The 20,817-nt window shown below is 39.2% G+C and overlaps 1 protein-coding gene across 1 annotated transcript; it reads left to right on the top strand.

Moving 5' to 3' along the window:
• The first annotated feature begins 227 nt into the window (after positions 1-227).
• On the top strand, positions 228-20,744 carry LOC125300773 (chymotrypsin-like elastase family member 1). The gene is made up of 7 exons (XM_048252903.1): positions 228-240; positions 4,430-4,489; positions 14,867-14,912; positions 15,296-15,433; positions 19,870-20,014; positions 20,406-20,568; positions 20,737-20,744. The coding sequence occupies exons 1-7, from the start codon at positions 228-230 to the stop codon at positions 20,742-20,744; spliced, it is 573 nt and encodes a 190-aa protein (XP_048108860.1).
• Positions 20,745-20,817: the final 73 nt, after the last annotated feature.

The following is a 20,817-nucleotide window of genomic DNA, read 5'->3' as shown; positions in this document are numbered from 1 at the left end:
AGAGCAAAAACAGTTGATAGACCATAGTTCATACATCAGAATTTTTTTTTAAAAAATGTAATAATCTTGTTTTCACTCCTATACAGACTAAAGAATAGGTTTGTCCCAAGTCCATGGCAAGTTCAGTTTTGATTAAACAGCATTGCTGATTTTTAGAAGTTTTATGTAAAGGATGTCACTTTAAATGCATTCATGCACTGAGAACTTCTTTGTCTGTGCGCTGTAGCATGGCGTTGCAAGGTATAAAATTAGCCAAAAGTTTTGCCCAGTTCATTAAATCAGTATTAGTTTGTGCATGTACATTGCACATACTGTGTGAAACAAATTAGAGCCCTGGGTATTAAATTGGCTTGGTAATGAAATGAGTAGGCCTACATAGTCTAATTTCTTGCTTAATATCAAAATGTAAAGCATTTTGTCATAAATGGAGCAAGACCTGAACAAGTCTAACCAATCAACACTTTCTCCTGCTCCTCAGAATGCATTGCACACAACACAGAGCAGTAGCATTGAAGAGAATGACCGTCACAGAATGACCAAAGCAGCCTTGACCCACACGCAGCCAGCCGGATGTTAAGGATGCGGCTTGATGGAGTACCGCTTTCCTCTGGCAAACCCCACGGGCTTTGGAGAATAATAGAGCAGCATCAGAGGCGGCAGAAGTCTGACTTTTTTTTTACAAGAACAATCATTAGGCTATTTTTTTCAAGCTGATGCCCTGTCGGTTCTTACAGTTACAATTACAGAAAATGTGTAATATATGTGTGGAGGCTATCTTATCCGCTGTGTGGATGGCAACGTGTTCTTAAACGCGTAGCAATAGCTCCATTGCAAAGTCCAAGTTTTGATAGAGACCTAGATGAAACCCGGTGCTGCTGGTGATTTCAAACGGCACTGTATTGCTGTATATTAGTGCTGTAGTGTGTTGACATTTTGTTGGCTACGGTAAGCCATCCAAACTTTTTTCTATTAATCAATGAATACCAAATATACACCTGTCTATTCAGGTGACTAACACCCAGTGCACTACACCTCCAAGTAACCCAATAAATCCATAAATAATAAAGGTGACTATAAATGGCTCTTACACGATACGGCACAGTTGATTTCTTAAACTTGAAACTCTGATATCAATATAAAATGTATTGTAATTATGATCAGTGTCTCATCATCTCCCATTTGAACATTTACCTATCCAGTGCTGAGTCTTTAACTTCTCACTTAAGTAGGCCTAAGAGGTTCCCTTTAACCAGGCGCGGTTCGGACCTTCTCGTAACTGCTTTGATTTTAGCAGGAAGACTCCTCTTGGGCTCATCATGTTTCTGGAAACTATTCCAGTATTCTGTTGTTCAAGCACCTCGACCAGTCGAGCTCTGCCAGGAAAACTCTGGGCTGGCTCATTCCCAGAGCTTATGATCTCTGCTGAACTAATTATAGGAGTGATTTCTAGTGGCCTATGACGGGAACTCATTTAGAAAACTTATCTGATTCTGGACAATGTCCCACACCATCCAAATGATGTTTAACTAGGGAAAAAGGAATGAGGATGGGACAGATCTACAGTATTGAAACTGTTTTGAATCTTAATTATTGACATGCATGGGCCAAACATTAGTCTAACTGCTGGGCATTATTCTCATTGCTGAATACTGTATAAGCCACTGTATATAAATATGCTATTATAGAAATGCATAAAAGCAAATACAACTAGGCTATATTTAAATAAAAGTGTGACACGTTAACCAGGTAGTATTGTGTCTTAATGTGTCACAATGATATTTTATATATATACAGTACAGGCCAAAAGTTTGGACACACCTTCTCATTTCAATGCATGTTCTTTATTTTCATGACTATTTACATTGTAGATTCTCACTGAAGGCAGTTTGAAGTTATTTGGCCCACAGATGAATATTTGTCAAGTTATGGCTTGCTGAATATGGTATTAAATAAATAAAAAAAATAGCAACTTTGAAGAAACTAGAATATAAGACATGTTTTCAGTTATTTCATACTTTTTTGTTAAGTACATAATTCCACATGTGTTCATTAATAGTTTTGATGAATCTACAATGTAAATAGTCATGAAAATAAAGGAAACGCATTGAATGAGAGGGTGTGTCCAAACCTTTGGCCTGTACTGTATGTATTGACTTTTATAGAGGCTGACTTATAAAAGATTAAGACATGACTCTAGATAATGCTTACAGTATTACAACTGAATCAACATCAATTTGAACCAATTCCTCAACAAGCACTTCAACAACAGCAACAAAAAGTGTTATGTACAATGTCACAGGTAAACAAGTCAAATATGGATGCCAGTGGTCTCCAGATGACCTGCTGAGCTGTAATGTCATATGCTTCACCACTTGCAGCATGGGCCTGTCACAGCCAAACGTATGCATTTCAACTATCTGTGTTGGTTGAACTATTATTTACAATCAACAGTTACAAACTGGTGTCCGTGTGTTTTAGACCAATGTTGAGTGAAAATCAACTGTCATACATTTGGTGATCAATACAGAGAGTGAGCGAGACACACACACAAACACCCCTAGTGTACCTATCATATTATTTCTGCTACTGTTTATTCTGTGTTTACATGTTTATACCCACATTACTGTATCTATATTTTCTTTCTTTTGTGATACTACTGTGTTATTTGTTGCTTTGGCAACACTGTACTAAAACAGTCATGCTAATGTAGCACCTTTGAATTGGAATTTAAATTTGAGAGAGAGAAAGAGAGAGGGAGAGAGAAAGTATTAATGCCTGTTGATTGTAGCATCAGTGCTGTAAAATGATGCAACAGACATCCTTCAGGGCCCCACAGTGTGTTTGTGCATGTTACACAAATGCCTGTGAGCTTGTGTTGTACATGTAATAGAAGATGTATTTGGTTTTTGATATCTACCAGTGTGTACATTGTATTTCACGTAGAACCTTGGGGATCAATAAAGTATCTCTATCTATCAATCTATCTATCTATCTATCTATCTATCTATCTATCTATCCAACTGTTATAAATGAGTTGCAGCTGTCAGGAGAAGGTTAAGTAAGATGTCTAAACGTGTCACAAAGATACACGTTTTTTTTTTTTCAGACCAAATCTGGGTTTGGTAAATTAATAAATGGAACAAATTCCAAGAATTACTATCAGTTTGTATCAGTAGACCAATTTAAGGGAATAGGCGATATGGCTGTTATACAGTTCTCTTGCTTTTCTATTAGTATTCTTACTTTTATCTTTCTATTCCATTATTTTTTCCATTTTTGTTTGGCTTTGGTATCATATACTCTTTTATAGTTGTTTGTTATCTCCATGTGGTTGTTGTATGATTGTAAACTTGTGGTATTGCTATATAATGCGGTTTATGCAAAAGGAGCATTGAGAGAAATTGCCAAGCTGAGCATGCTTTCTAATGCATCACATTGGGTTATTACATCTATCTGTGTGTGTGTGTGTGTGTGTGTGTGTGTGTGTGTGTGTGTGTGTGTGTGTGTGTGTGTGTGTGTGTGTGTTTGTGTGTGTGTGTGTGTGAGAGTCTGCGTCTGCGTCTGCACGTGCGTGTGTTACGCACAAGGTGCGTAAATGAATGTTCCAACAGATTCATATTTTGGGTGTGATGATGTGTTCCCTCAGCCTTTCTATTTGACCAGCAATAATATTCCTTGTTGGAGGAAGTTCACATAAGATAAACATTTCTAGGATGTCAGTGTTTAATTTTGTCACCAGACTCAGTATCAACTTTGTTGTGTGTATGTGTGTGTGTGTGTGTGTGTGTGTGTGTGTGTGTGTGTGTGTGTGTGTGTGTGTGTGTGTGTGTGTGTGTGTGTGTGTGTGTGTGTGTGTGTGTGTGTGTGTGTGTGTGTGTGTGTGTAAGTGGGCCATGTAGGTTCTTTTCATCCTCTGTCAGGTTTGCAGCTTAGCTGGTAAAAGGTAAAATAAAAAAAAAAACATGGGACTGGGTGCTCCTTTAATATTGCAATATAGCAAGTATGTAGCAATCTGTCAAACTACAGACTGTAACATCTTGAGATAATGTTGTAAGAGGTTTCTGCAGACTCTCCAGGCAGGCCAGGTGAATTATGTGTGATTAAGTATGAATGTCATTATAAATGCTCCCTATGCCCCAATACAATTGAAATAAATGGTGAAATCTCCCCCCACATGTTATTTCACTCCTGGCTCATAAGCAAACCTGAATGGTTAGTACAAGCAGTGACAGTTTTGCACTGACATCCATGCAGTGCCTGCTGAATTTCAGGAGAAAGTGACTTGGTGAGGAATAATAGGAAATAAAGTATATAAAAAAATAAAAATACAAACTTTCCCCTGTGATTGATCACATTCGTTGGACATGTGGGACAATACAATTGTTCAGCACGTTGTGCTCCTTTGTGGTTGTGGCTGGTGTCTGAGCAGGGGAGACTGGCTTTGACCCGGTCACAGTCACACTTGAGGAGGCCAATGCTGACACTGCAGGTCAGTTCCTGTGAGACCTTTTATTTCCCACGACCACACGTCTATTCTTTTGAATTATGTAAGGACAACTCCTGTTTAAAACCCTTGAAAGCATAAAGCACTATACTAAATTACAATACAATATAATTCAAGAAAATTGATTAGAATAATTGCACAACATAATACACTAGGGCATTGTGTAAAAAGTGCTGTACTTGCAGTAAGATTAACACAAAATATTTCAAATTAAATTGTACTTGCATCAAGGCTAACACATATTGATTTAAAGAAAGCATAACTATAACTTCCAATGTGTTAAGAGTAGGTGAAAAGGATATTATTGAGTGCATATTAAATAAACTACACAAATGGACTTTCATTAACCCTGTGTATATTTATAGTGTGATTAAGTACATGCAACATTGCCAAAGAGAAACTTTTTAAGGACACTTCAGATATACAGTATGCTTCATATGTTCATCTACACTGTACACTGAGGTATAAACTCACGTCAAATTAATATTATTATGTTGTTTACAGAGAATAATGCACAAGACATCCATGAGCGTGAAGAGTTTTAAATGGATTAAGACCCAGTAGGTTAACCACTAACCATTATGCGATTCATCAAACCTTGTAATCATATACAGTGTAAACAAGGCATGGCTGTGAAAGCTGGGTCTTATTTGTGCTTTATAGCAAATAATAAATCTTCCACGTAGAGTTGTGTTTTATTATTTGCATGCACAACTTTTAACTATCGACTGCAAGTATCAATGGCTTCGATGAAATGTCATCAAACAATTCGAAAAAAATTGGTTGTGAGTCCATCAGAATTAAATAATTTTGAGAGAATTTGTCTATGAGTGTCTGTGGGTTTATTTGTGCTGATAAGACTAAGAGGCTGGCACTGGTAGATTAATACCAGTTCAATATTTGTAATGGAGGGATAGATTATGTTTGTGACTGCCTGTTCAGTCCACTATTTTGTGTCAAATACAATTGTTTAATGAGGTGTTTGAAACTTTTTTTCTAAACATTTTCTTCAAAATATCAGCCTGTGCCTCAGTCTCGACCTTCTCTGCCTTGCACACCATGTATCCTATTCACCTTACATCATGCTGGACAGGCTACTGTAGGCCTTACAGAGCATAGATCTCAAAGACACATATGCTGCCCAAGATGACATCATTCCCTTCATCTTAGGAGATCTCACAAAAACCTATTTACCTATTTTAAACATATATACATTGAGGAACATTACTGTATGCTGCAAGCTCCAAAGTCAACCACACAACTAGTTAGCTTTTATGATTTTTATCTACTTCCATGATTATTAATGTGTTAATGTAAAATGGAATTCTTCTGTAGTTTAATTATTGATAGCTTTGTCATATGTGTAAACCATATGAGGGTGTGTGTGGAACTATGCAGCTTCAATAGTATATTTGACTTACCTGGTAGAAACATGATATATCATTTGAAAATAAAGACATTACGGATGTCTATTTGTGATTGTCCTTGAGCCATGCAACCTTCTCTTCATTTCAACAGACATGTTTACTAAGATGGCATACACCTTGTCCAAAATGCCGGGCAGACACAGTTTTCTGTGAATATCTCGAAAACCGTAGGGTTTAGGAAGACCATTTTTTTTGTATGTCGATCTCAAGGGGCCATATCAACCCATTCCATAACCACTCATTTCATGTATAGCGCCACCTAGTTAAACACAAAAAAAGTAAAAATGAGGTGTTGTAATTGAAGGTATCTGTGACCTAACATGGTCAAAACTGCACGAAATTGGAAGTGTAGGATCATTATGACACCCTCTGTATGCACGCCAAGTTTTGTGGAATTCCGTTCATGGGGGGCCACACAATAAATTAATTTATGTTACTATACACCAACTGGCCTGTAGGTGGCCGGAGACAGTTTTTTGTGAATATCTCGAGAACCGTAGGGCCTAGGAGGTCCACCTTTTTTATGTATGTAAGGGGGCATGTCAACCCATTCCATTACCACTTATTTCATGTATAAGCCACCTAGTTAAAAAAAAAAATTAAAAAGCAAAAATTAGGTGTTTTCATCACAATATCTCTGGCTGATAAGGTCAAAACTGCACGAAATTAAAAGTGTAGGATCATTATGACACCCTCGAATGCATGCCAAGTTTTGTGTACTTTTTCGTTCATGGGGGCCTTACAATAAAATAATTTATGTGTACATTTAGTGACGATACACCAACAAGGATTCCGGGACACTGAAAGACCGGGTACACAAAACTTGGTGGGCATGTACCCCACATGGATAGCATGGAACCGTCATTTTTCGTTTTGATCTGTAGCCCCCGCTGGACTGGACCCCGAAAGGAGGGTAGGGCAGACACAGTGAATATCTTGAGAACTGTAGTGCCTAGGATGACCGTTTTTTTTTTTTCCGTATGTTTGCCTCCAGGGATCATGTTAACCCATTTCATGTACACACATGTGCACAAACAGATACACACACACACACACACACACACACATACATTCACAGTAATCATATGTATGACACATACTCACACAGTAGACATGTGCGGCTTGCATGCACAGGCACATCATGAGCACACACACAAAAAACACACACACACACACACACACACACACACACACACACACACATAACATAAACATAACACAAACAATCAAGAATTTCTCAGAATTATGAACAGGCAAGATGGAGGTGGGGTTGTATAAAATTAATTTTACATGTGAAATCTATGAACTAATCATGTTTTGGTACTTGTTGTCTAGCAGATACCAGTGAGAATTGAGTGTGGATAATGCAATTTAGTGAGACAGTTAGAATCATATAGGCCTTTCAGCGTGATTTCTTTTTGTGGAAAAAATGTGCTGGACTGGGCGGCGGTCATATTTTGTACCGCTCTGCGGTACATCTAGTTAAACAAAGCATTGCTGATTTTTAGAGGTTTCATGTAAAGGATTGAGAACTTCCTCGTCTGTGCGCTGATCCATGCGCTGTAGCATGATGTTGCGAGGTATAAAATCAGCCAAATGTTTTGCCCAGTTCATTAAATCAGTATTAGTTTGTGCAGTTTGTCGTAACACATTGCACATACCGTGTACAACAGGGTATTAAACTGACTTGGCAATGAAATAAGTACATGTCTTGCTTAATATAAAAATCTGAAGCATTTTGTCATAAATGGACCAGGGCCTGAACAAGCCTAACCAATCAACACTTTCTCCTGATCCTCAGATTGCATTACACACAACACAGAGCAGTAGCATGGAAGAGAATGACCGTCACAGAATAACCAAAGCAGCCTTGACCCACACACAGCCAGCCGGATGTTAAGGATGCGGCTTGATGGAGTACCGCTTTCCTCTGGCAAACCCCACGGGCTTTGGAGAATAATAGAGCAGCATCAGAGGCGGCAGAAGTCGGAAGTTGGAGATGTTGTTGCTTTAGTTTGAGGATGTCCATGTATGAATCTTGAATTTCCCCTTGAGGATCAATAAAGTATCTATCTATCTATCTATCTCTCTATCTATGGTCCTGCATAATGCTTGCACGCTTCTCATTCTGTATCTTTTGAAAGAAAATCTTTGAACATATTTTAAGTATATATACTATATATGATCCCTGGAGGGAAATTTTATGTGATCAATCTTTCATTTCAATCACTTCCTTATCCCACTTTTTTGCAAGGACAATCATCATTTCTCAAGCTAACACTGACATTTCTTACAGTTACTGTTACAGAAAATGTGTAATATATGCGTGGAGGCTATCCTATGAGCCTCCACGTGGATGGCAATGTATTCTTCAACGCGTAGCAATAGATCCATTGTCCAAACAATTGCTCCAGTCCAAGTTTTGATATACCTGTAGGCCTAAATGAAACCCGGTGCTGCTGGTGATATCGAACAGTGCTGTATTTCTGTATATTAGTGCTGTAGTGTGTTGCCATTTTGTTGGCTATGGCTAAAGTAAGAGCCGCCATCCGCACCTTATACACATTTCTATTCACGTGACTAACACCCAATGCACTACACCCCCAAGTGGCAAAAATAAGTAAAACCCAATAAACCCACAAATAATAAAGGTCAATTCAGTCAATCTTCCCTAAATAAACAATGGTTGTCAATGATGAGGAAGTCACGTGTAAAACAAGGCTGTAATCATGATATACCTTAAGCCTTTCTATTTCACCATGGGATAATATTCCTTGTTGTAGGAAGGTCATATGTCACACAAGATTCACATTTCTCTGATGTCAGTGTTTAATTTTGTCACCAGACTTGGTATCAACTTTGTGCTTTGTGTGTGTATGTGTGTGTGTGTGTGTGTGTGTGTGTGTGTCTGTGTATGTGCTTGCATACAGTACTTGTGTTTTATTACCTAAATTAGCTAAGTAGTTTATTTTCATCCTCAGGTCAGTCAGGTTCGCACACAGGTCAACTTTTAAAAAAAATGGGACTGGTGCTCTTTTGAATGCCATTAAATGCTCCCTGTGCTCCAATGCAATTGAAATAAATGTGAAGTTTGAAACAATGTCCATTTGAATGGCTACAAGCTGTGACTGTTTTGCACTGATATCCATACAGTGCCTGCTGAATCTGAGGAGAAAGTGACTGATGGTCTTGGTGAGGAATAGTAAGAAATAAATACAAACTTGATTTCCCCTGTGATTGCTAATATTCGTTGGACATGTGGGACAGTAGAATTGTTCAGCACGTTGTGTTCCTTTGTGGTTGTGGCTGGTGTCTGGCTTTGACCCGGCCACAGTCACACTTGAGGAGGCCAATGCTGACACTGCAGGTCAGTTCCTGCGAGACCTTTTATTTCCCAACCCCCCATGTTTATTCTTGTGAATTATTATGCTTTATCTTGACTCAGACTCAACTTTGTTATTTGTGTATGTGTGTGTGTGTGTGTATGTGTGTGTGTGTGTGTGTATGTGTGTGTGTGTATGTGTGTGTGTGTGTGTGTGTGTGTGTGTGTGTGTGTGTGTGTGTGTGTATGTATGTGTGTGTATGTGTGTGTGTGTGTATGTGTGTGTGTGTGTGTATGTGTGTGTGTGTGTGTGTGTGTGTGTGTGTGTGTGTGTGTGTGTGTGTGTGTGTGTGTGTGTGTGTATGTGTGTGTGTGTGTGTGTGTGTGTGTGTGTGTGTGTGTGTGTGTGTGTGTGTATGTGTGTGTGTGTGTGTGTGTGTATGTATGTGTGTGTGTGTGTGTGTGTGTGTGTGTATGTGTGTGTGTGTGTGTGTGTGTGTGTGTGTGTGTATGTGTGTGTGTGTGTGTGTGTGTGTGTGTGTGTGTGTGTGTGTGTGTGTGTGTGTGTGTGTGTGTGTGTGTGTGTGTGTGTGTGTGTGTGTGTGTGTGTGTGTGTGTGTGTGTGTGTGTGTGTAAATGAGCCATGTAGGTTCTTTTCATCCTCTGTCAGGTTTGCACTCAGCTTAACAAAAGGTACAATTAAAAAACATGGGACTGGGTGCTCCTTTGTCAAACTAATCTGTGACTCTCATGTAGCAATCTGTCAAACTCCAGACTGTAACATCTTGAGATAATGTTGTAAGAGGGTCCTGCAGACTCTCCAGGCAGGCCAGGTGAATTATGTGTGATTATGTGTGAATGTCATTATAAATGCTCCCTATGCCCCAATACAATTGAAACTAGATGTACCGCAGAGCAGTACAAAATATGACCGCTGCCCAGTCCAGCATATTTTTTCCACAAAAGTAAATCACGCTTGTCAAATTGTGTTAATTTCCTACTTTGTTCCTTTTTTTGTGTTTGTAATTGAGTATGTGCAGAGTGTGTGGTTGTTTTTGTGTACATGTGTGCTTCTGTGTGTGTTTATTGAGTGTGTGTGCCTGCATGTAAGTTAGTTTTTTGTGTGTGTGTTTGTGTGTGTGTGTGTGTGTGTGTGTATGTGTGTGTGTGTGTGTGTGTGTGTGTGTGTGTGTCTGTGTGTGTATGTAGGTGTGTTTGTGTTTATGTGTTTGTGTGCATGTTTGTGCGTGTTGTGTGTGTGTGCATGTCTAGTGTGTGTCTATGTGTCTTTGTGTGTGTGTTTTTATGTGTGTGTGATTTTATGAGTGTGTGTTTTTATGTGTGTGTGTTTTTATGTGTGTATGTGTATGTGTGTGTGTCTTTATGTATGTGTACGTAAATAAAGAACATCAGGGAACCACCTACTCTTTGCGATAAGTGCCATGGGATCTTTAACAACCATGATGAGTCAGGACCTCAATTTAACGTCTCATCCAAAGGACAACATCTCCTGCAGTACAGTGTCCCTGTCCAAAAAAATTGGTTGCGAGTCCATCAGAATTAAATAATTTTGAGATAATGTGTCTATGAGTGTCTGTGGGTTTATTTGTGCTGATAAGACTAAGAGACTGGCACTGGTAGGAGATTAATACCAGTTCAATATTTGTAATGGAGGGATAGATTATGTTTGTGACTGCCTGTTCAGTCCACTATTTTGTGTCAAACACAAAAAAATCACTCAACTTTTTTTCATAATATCAGCCTGTGCCTCAGTCTCGACCTTCTGTGCCTTGCACACCATGTATCCTATTCACCTTACATCATGCTGGACAGGCTACTGTAGGCCTTACAGAACAAAGATCCCAAAGACACATACGCTGCCCAATATGACATAATGAAGAGCACGTCTCGGAACTGATGTATCATCTTAGCAGATCTCACAAAACCCTCCACCTGCACCACTCGGCCTCCGGCCTTGTGGCTACGGCCGAACAAGTAAGTTAAGTATATCAGTCACAGCAGAGATTCTGAACTGGGCAAAGGGCTCCTTCGTTTGACTTATACTCTGCATGATCCCAAAACATTATTATGACCGCCGCTAGCGAAGCGGTCATATAGGGATTGTCAAAGTTTTTTTTTTTTCCCCCGTCATCTACTTCCTGAATTTTTGGTCAACGATACCCGGGACACCGAACCACTGGGGCACATGAAATTTGGTGGGTATGTAGCCCCACTAGACTTTTACGGAAAATTTTATTTTCGTCCCCGGGACACTCCCCGTGCTGGGCCCCCGAACCAAAAAAAAGCCGTTTTCCTAAATAACTACCTGAACCGTGGCACTGAGGATGAAGAATCTTTTATGGTATGTTGGTCTCAAGGGCCCACATCAACCTGGCCCATAATCACTCATTTGTGATTTGCACCCCATAAAAAAATCAAAATGCAATATTATTCTGCTTTAATCATTTAGTGACTGTACACTCATTGGCCTGTAGATGGCGGTGCACAAATATACACATGCACACACACACAGGCACCCACATACTATCGGTATTAGAACAGCCAATACATAATTACAAATTCAGTAGGATTAAAAGAAAGCCAAATATTCATCATCATCATCATGGCTGCATTTCCAGTATTGGCGATAAGTAGTCGTTTGTCTACTAGATGGTGCATCGTTGCAGTGAGACGTAATTTTGTTGGAAGTTAAAAGTGGGTTGGAAAAACAATGGACGCTTCCTACAAGGACTGTAGTTTAGGCTACCGCAGAGAACGTCTAATAAGGATACGACGATGTTCACATGAAATGTAATTCCCATTTCTTCTTGAAGCCGAAATAAATCTGAGGATGTTTATCGGACATGCTTGGTTTTTACTGCAGGTACGTTAATCTTATAATATCAATAAGAACCTAGGTAATGTTACCGTTAGCGTTGGTTGAGTGATGGAGGCCAATTTGATTGATTGCATTTGTAGAAAACTATAAATGCGGTTATACCAAGCAAATTGATAGCAGCACTGTAATTGTATATTTCGACTGTCATTTGTTGCACGTGCTACAAAAATCATTCTGTGCAATGGAAGATTTACCAACGTTACACCGGTCTGATACAGTTTTGCCTATACATGCGTGAGACTGAGACGCCTGTTTATTTTGTTTGAAGTGCGTGCAGGGTGTGAGAGGGGAATCGATGTGCTTTGATTCCAGCTTGGTAGTTTGCCTTGGTAGTAGCACGCCTGGTCTTCAATCAGCCAAAGAGGACACATGTAACTCCTCTCCTAGTTACTCTCCATTGGCTCCCTATAGTAGCCAGAATTAAATTTAAATCTCTCACTTTGGCCTATAGGACACTAACTAGATCTGCTCCTAGTTATTTTAATTCAATAATCAAGCCTTACATCCCCAACCGCCCACTGCGGTCTTCTGGTGAGCGTATGTTGTGTCGACCAGTCATGAAAACTGGGTCTAATTCCAGACTCTTTTCTTCAGTGGTTCCATGTTGGTGGAATGAACTGCCCAGTGCTCTCCGTTCCTGTGGTAGTTTTGGGTCGTTTAAGAGGGGTCTAAAGACATTCCTATTCAACATATACTTAGTTGTTTAAGCGCTTATGTGTTATGGTTTATATAATGTTGTTTTATTTTAATTGGGCTGTTAATTAATTTGACATTATTGTTTATTATTGATATTCTCCTTAATGTAGTCTTAGCATGTCATTGTTTTTATATTATTGATTGAATTGACATTATTGTTTTATTATTGGCTTTCCCCTTTTTTACATTGCTTTTTATTAGGCTATTGCTTGAATTGATATTATTGTGTACTACAACTATTCTCCTTACTATATTTGACCTACATTTTAATCTGTTCCCTGTTCAATTTTAAATATTATAATGTTGTTTTGTATTTATGTGTCGCTTTGGACAAAGGCGTCTGCTAAATCCATAACCATAACCATAACCATAGTTGTAGTCTGTGAAATTAAAAAGCACGTGTGTGTGAAGTATCCAAACAATGACACCTTAATTTCATTATGGCTGCTTTAGCAACACACCTTAAGCTACTGTGTAGTGGGTCCCATTTAGAAGTGGCAACTTCATTCGCGCTTTCCTTGACTCATGGAGCTGCGTGAATTTTATTACAACTTTTCGCCACGATATGGTCCGCTTGATACTGTAAGGCGTAAGCCATTGGTTTCCAAAGGAGATTTTATTTGTGTCGCCAGCATAGCCTATTGACAATTTATGTTGTAAATAGGCCTACCTTATAAGCCTACCTGTAGCTTAGGGAAGCTAACAGCTTCTATTAGGATCTAGTTTGTTAGTTACAGTTTTGTCATAACTCCCTGATGCATTTTTGCATTTAGAATAGCCAGAGCGTGGATATCTCAATCGGAAAATTAAACAATATCGGGTGCCTATGGACTAGGCTGGGTGAACCCAGCCTGATCTGCCCGCTATTTATTTTTTGATTTCTTAAAAGATTGAGCTTGGTTTGGTGACAGCCAGACTAGCCATGGACCTCAGTTACACAATGCAAGGGAACATGAATCAGCCTATATTTGCACGAACAATAACGGACAACAGCTCTTCAACTTTTGGCCCGTTAAAATGTGTATGGACAGTCTAGCTTACGCATTTCATCAAGGCCCATTTGGACATGTCAGTTATTTGCACCACTGGTTAGATGTAAAACAGCATTTCGTTTCAGACTACTGTTACTTAATTTGTGCATTAACAATAACGTTTCAGACTACTGTTACTAAATTTGTGCATTGAAAATAAAGTATTACATGAACTAAAGATGACTAAAATCTTATGTAGAAGAAGAAACATTCACAAAAAATCCATCCATCCAAAAATGACCTTTGTTTTTGATAGCTGTTGAAAACGGCATGGAACTGACAGAAATGTTTTTGTTTATAAATAAATACATAAATAAATAACATTATGCTGATACCTTTTGCTTTTCCCAAATACAATGTAGCCTACAGGTGTAAGTGACCTTTCAATCCAGTTGCAATGGATAAACTGTGATGAACTGCCCTACTTGTGATTGTTTAGAGATTTTAAAGGTTTTATAACAATGCTACATCTTCTTTGGCTATTCTACAATCTATTCACCTTTTCAGCACCAGTAGGCTTCTTTCTGTGCAGCCGCACACACACACTCAGGCATGCCAAACAAGCATGCACAAAAGTTTCAAGAGTGGGGGATGGAGTAAAATATGAAGACAAATTGAAGTGTGATTTATTTTTGCTGAACGGATGTACAGGACTGAGCGGCGGTCATATTTTGTACCGCTATGCGGTATATCTAGTTTATATTATGTTTATGGTTGTTGCTAAAAATTATTGTTATTAATTCTATTATGAATTTTTTTATTTTTTATTATTATTATTATTTAGTCTGACTTTAACCTGTTATTTTATATTTTAATGTAATGTTTATTTATGTCCTTGTCAGTCGTAAGAACCTTCCGTGTACATATAATGAGTTTGACAAAGTATTGGGGTTGGTGGGGGCGGTAGTAGCATAGTGGCTAAGGAGCTGGGCTAGTATGCAGTACCCAGAAAATAATACATGTTTAATACCTTATGTGGTACCATAGGAGCAGGACCTATCGTGTGGTTGCTGGTGAGCATGATCTTAACAAGGTAAACTGCAGGGAGCAAATTTAACCTACGTGTCTATCGCATCTACAGTCACCCTGGTTGGAAAAAAAAACTGTTGCTTCTGGGTAAGTATTATTGGCCTCGCCTAGTTTAGGTATTGATCTGATTCAAGGTGTGTGAATGTGTGCATGAAATTGTAAATTTGCATTGTCCTTTGGAGTAACTTTAAATCCCACAATCTTAAAATAAATGCAGAAAGCATGTAGCTAGCTATGAATCCTTTTGTACATTAGTTTTCACACAGGGCATTATTTGTGTTACTAATAGGAAGGATTTACTACAGGTCTAGCACCTTCCCATTCCAACACTTATGCAAAGCATCCAGGCAAATGGCACCATCAAAAATGTGTGTATGTTGTTTGCAGCAATGACATCGCCCTGGTGCGCCTCTACACGTATGCCACACTGAACAGTTACGTGAAGCTGGCCACCCTGCCTTCAGCCAATAGGGTGCTCAGTAGTGGAACTTGCTACGTCACTGGCTGGGGTCGGACATCTAGTAAGTGTGCTGCTGGCCTTGTCATACAACTACACAATTCACAATTATGTAAGGATATTGTTGGGGCTTTTATGTCTTTAATCACACAGTAGAGTGAAGAGAGAGACAGGATGTGAGTGGGAGGGTGAGATGGGGTGGGAGGATCGGAAAGTGTCCTGGGGTCCCCGGGCACTTGAACCTGAATGTGGTATGAGCCCTGTAGCCACTTGGACTGCAGCACCCCTGTAACTGTACAATTACATGTGATATAGTCTGATACAACATGGGGTAACAGTGCTTATGTAGTCAGGGCTTAAATTTCACTGCGGGATTGCGGGTATTGCGCATAATTTGTTCAAGTCCCGCAACTCTAGCCATCATAATGCGAGAAATTCCCGCATACACTTTTACAGCCTGTCTGATGACGTTAATATAGCCTAATCATTAAGTGGCGAGTTGAATTGAACATAGCCTCATGCAGACGCACACACACACGGAGAGAGAGAGAGAGAGAGAGAGAGAGAACCACTTTGCGCTTACGCAAATAGGCTACGCTACCATGGCAAACTTTTACATCTGGAAAGAGCTCCTTGGTAACGATCCTGCTAGCTCAGGTCACGTCAACACTTGATCCCAGAAAGATTGTCTTCGACATGTTAGTTTTTTGAACATTTATTGTATCTAATGACATAGAAAACATAATAATTTGCATACACATACCGCACTATGCACAACTTTTATTCACTAGCGACTATAGCCTAAAACCGTCAGGTTGAAGGGGGGGTAATTACTCCATAGAATTACTCTCACGTATTTTGTAAGTACAGTGACAGGCACTCAATTACACCTACTCATCAGCAATGTGCACTCAATTGGACCTACACACCACATTAAAGATATGCCTAAGTGTTATAGGTTAAACGTCAATATGAGGCATTCAAATTACTAAATATGTTTAGCTACTAGTAATTACTAGTAAAATGCTAAATGCATTATTAAATAAATACACTCTATATGAATTCAAAAATATATGATAGAAACATATCACATAAGCTATCATTTTCAGTGTGTGTTTGTGTGTGTGGAGAGAGTCAAGCAGAATCTAGGATGTCCACTGTTGTGAATGATCCCACTACAGTATATATTACTGATGACGTCAGGGTGGTGGGGGCCCCAAAATCAAACACTTTTTTTAAAAAAGTATCGAAGTATTGAAATCGCAATTCTTGACTTGGTATCAGAATCGACCCCCCCCCCCCAAATTGTGTAAATCCCCCCTACATGAATAACCTAAGGGGGGAATTCCCCCCCATTTTGAAAAATGAATTTTAAGCCCTGGTAGTATTTAAAGGAGAATTCCGGTGTTATATTGACCTAAAGTGTGTTGAAACATGATACCGAGTGTGAACGTATGTCTCATAGCCCATCTCGGCTTGTCCCCTGCACTCCAAAATCTGGCGCTAGTTAGCCGATGCTACCAACAGCTTTTTCAACGGTGGTGCTTCGGCATCGGGCTAGCCATGCAAATAAATTACTGTTTTACACCATTTACGAGGCTCAATGTATCTCCACACTTCATTGGTAGACTTCCGAGGGCCCTGACATTTAAAACGAAACATTGAGAACTTTAAAAAAGCACTGGTAGTTTACTTACAAGACGATTTATACAGACAGTATCTTCACGAAGTTTAGCGTTCAGCCATCTTGAATTTAGTCACGATAAGTCGAGCGAGGAGTAAGAATGAACAGGTATGATAAGGGATCAGATTCCAAAAACTAGATGTACCGCATAGCGGTACAAAATATGACCGCCGTTCAGTCCTGTACATCCGTTCCGCGAAAATAAATCACACTTCAATTTGTCTCCATATTTTACTCCATCCCCCACTCTTGAAACTTTTGTGTATGCTTGTTTGGCATGCCTGAGTGTGTGTGTGCGGCTGCACAGAAAGAAGCCTACTGGTGCTGAAAAGGTGAATAGATTGTAGAATAGCCAAAGAAGATGTAGCATTGTTATAAAACCTTTAAAATCTCTTAACAATCACAAGTAGGGCAGTTCATCACAGTTCATCCATTGCAACTGGATTGATGAAAGGTCACTTACACCTGTAGGCTACATTGTATTTGGAAAAAAGCAAAAGGTATCAGCATAATGTTATTTATTTATTTATTTATAAACAAAAACATCTCTGTCAGTTCCATGCCGTTTTCAACAGCTATCAAAAACAAAGGTCATTTTTGGATGTGTTTTGGAAATGCTGTTTTACATCTAGTGGTGCAAATAACTGGCATGTCCAAATGGGCCTTGATGAAATGCGTCGCTAGACTGTTCATACACATTTTAACGGGCCTGTTGTCCGTTATTGTTTGTGCAAATATAGGCTGATTCATGTTCCCTTGCATTGTGTAACTGAGGTCCATGGCTAGTCTGGCTTTCACCAGACCAAGCTCAATCTTTTAAGAAATCAAAAAATAAATAGCGGGCAGATCAGGCTGGGTTCACCCAGCCTTGTCCATAGGCATCCGATATTGTTTAATTTTCCGATTCGGATATCCACGCTCTGGCTATTCTAAATGCAAAAATGCATCAGGGAGTTATGACAAAACTGTAACTAACAAACTAGATCCTAATAGAAAGCTGTTAGCTTCCCTAAGCTACAGGTAGGCTTATAAGGTAGGCCTACAACATAAATTGTCGATAGGCTATGCTGGCGACACAAATAAAATCTCCTTTGGAAACCAATGGCTTACGCCTTACAGTATCAAGCGGACTTAAAACTGCCATATCGTGGCGAAAAGTTGTAATAAAATTCACGCAGCTCCATGAGTCAAGGAAAGCGCGAATGAAGTAGCCACTTCTAAATGGGACCCACTACACAGTAGCTTAAGGTGTGTTGCTAAAGCAGCCATAATGAAATGAAGGTGTCATTGGATACTTCACACACACGTGCTTTTTAATTTCACAGACTACAACTACTAATCTGGAATCAAAGCACATCGATTCCCCTCTCACACCCTGCACGCACTTAAAACAAAATAAACAGGCGTCTCAGTCTCATGCATGTATAGGCAAAACTGTATCAGACCGGTGTAACGTTGGTAAATCTTCCATTGCACAGAATGATTTTTGTAGCACGTGCAACAAATGACAGTCGAAAGATACAATTACAGTGCTGCTACTCATTTGCTTGGTATAACCGCATTTATAGTTTTCTACAAATGCAATCAATCCAATTGGCCTCCATCACTCAACCAACGCTAACGGTAACATTACCTAGGTCCTTATTGATATTATAAGATTAACGTACCTGCAGTAAAAACCAAGCATGTCCGATAAATATCCTCAGATTTATTTTGGCTTCAAGAAGAAATGGAAATTACATTTCATGTGAACATCATCCTATCCTTATTAGACGTTCTCTGCGGTAAACTACACTCCTTGTATGAAGCGTCCATTGTTTTTCCAACCCACTTTTAACTTCCAACAAAATTACGTCTCACTGCAACGACGCGCCATCTAGTGGACAAGCAACTACTTATTGCCAATACTGGAAATGCAGCCATGATGATGATGAATATTTATTTTGGCTTTCTTTTAATCCTACTGAATTTGTAATTATGTATCGGCCGTTCTAATACCGATAGTATGTGGGTGCCTGTGTGTGTGTGCATGTGTATATGTGTGCACCGCCATCTACAGGCCTACTACACGCCATCTACATAAACTGCTTTTTGCGGTTGGGGTGGCCCAGGGGCCCCTAAACTAAATTTTTCTGTAAAAGTCTAGTGGGGCTGCATACCCACCAAATTTCATGTGCCCCGGTGGTTCGGTGTCCCGGGTATCGTTGACCAAAAATTCAGGAAGTAGATGACGGGGGGGGGCCAATACCTATATGACCGCTTCGCTAGCGGCGGTCATAATAACTCCGTGGAAATGCATGGATTCCAGTTGCTGCTACTGGAAGAAACTGGAATCCATGCATTTCCACTGAATTATTTTTGGAATCTGATCCCTTATCATACCTGTTCATTCTTACAAATTATTTCGACTTATCGTGACTAAATTCAAGATGGCTGCAAACGCTAAACTTCGTGAAGATACTGTCTGCATAAATCGTCTTGTAAGTAAACTACCAGTGCTTTTTCAAAGTTCTTAATGTCTCGTTTTAAATGTCAGGGCCCTCAGAAGTCTACCAATGATGTGTGGTCACACATTCCCCTATTGGAATAGAGGGTGAACTTTCCAAAAGATACACTAGCTATTTCTAACCCCTTTGACATCACAAACTTCAACCGATTAAGAAGCAGTTCAGATTAACAGATTAATCCAATAGCAAGTCTGCCATTAGCAATGCTGTCCTAGAATATTACCTAATGCATTCAAGCCTTTTCTCATTGTAATGTTTATCTAAAACTGTTATTTTCTTCAATGTCTTTTTCTCTATTACTGTGTACATCCAGAAGCGCCCTCTCAAACGTGTTGAGATACAGTTACCTGCCTATCGTAAGCCGCAGCACTTGTACACAGGCAAGCTGGTGGGGATGCAGTTTGATAAAGTCCTCCATGATTTGCGCCGGAGGAACTACAAGCCGATCAGCATGTTATGTAAGTGTTCCTTCTTGCATATTTAATATATCGATATAATAATTGAATTGAATGATTTAATATTAAATATAGATGTTGTTGCAGGCTAAGAAATTAAGTTAACATTATATTTTGATTGACCTGAAATTATGACCACCATGTTTACTAAACTTAGTAGACATTATAGTTTAACCAATACATGGATGACAGTTATTCTGTTTTTTTATTAATGGTTTTAATTGTATTGACCATAAGTAGGCCTATTTCTTTTATTTTCTTGAAACTTTATCTCCAGTTTCACATATGGATGAATATCAGTGACACCTTGTCAATCTGTTGTTGCCATAAACACAATTTAAAATAATAAAAGTAAATATGATATACAAAGTGAATTTTGTCTGTCCTGTTATAGGGAGACTCCGGTGGTCCTCTGAACTGCTACATTGGGAGGAGATGGGTGGTTCATGGAGTGACCAGCTTTATCTCCAGCAGAGGATGTAACACCGTGAGGAAGCCATCAGTTTTCACTCGTGTGTCTGCCTTCACATCCTGGATCAACAGAGTAGAGCTTACATGTACCATAACATACATGTGTGATTTACACACACACTCACACACACACACTTTTCGCCAAGTTGCATGTTAGTTACTCAGTTATTTTTCAGGACTTTTGTGCACTTGTTGTAAAATAATTTGTTTGTATGTTTGGTCTCTAATGCTGTGACCCTTTTTGTACTCTTCAGGTTGCTAGATAAGTCAAACATGAAGACTATCTGAAGACTCTCCATTCTCACTCAATTATGAATGAGAAATAAAACTGAAGT

This window comes from Alosa alosa, chromosome 9 (genome assembly GCF_017589495.1).
Source record: "Alosa alosa isolate M-15738 ecotype Scorff River chromosome 9, AALO_Geno_1.1, whole genome shotgun sequence".
Classification (NCBI taxonomy): Eukaryota; Metazoa; Chordata; class Actinopteri; order Clupeiformes; family Clupeidae; genus Alosa; species Alosa alosa.
Note: the sequence above shows the minus strand (reverse complement) of the source record. Positions and strands in the feature narration are given on the sequence as shown.

What these genes read in the sequence shown, in the direction of transcription:
- LOC125300773 (XM_048252903.1), top strand. An exon ending in GGCCAATGCTGACACTGCAG is followed by an intron (nt 4,490 to 14,866) that starts GTCAGTTCCTGT and finishes GTGGTACCATAG; the next exon opens with GAGCAGGACCTATCGTGTGG. An exon ending in CAAGCCGATCAGCATGTTAT is followed by an intron (nt 20,015 to 20,405) that starts GTAAGTGTTCCT and finishes GTCCTGTTATAG; the next exon opens with GGAGACTCCGGTGGTCCTCT.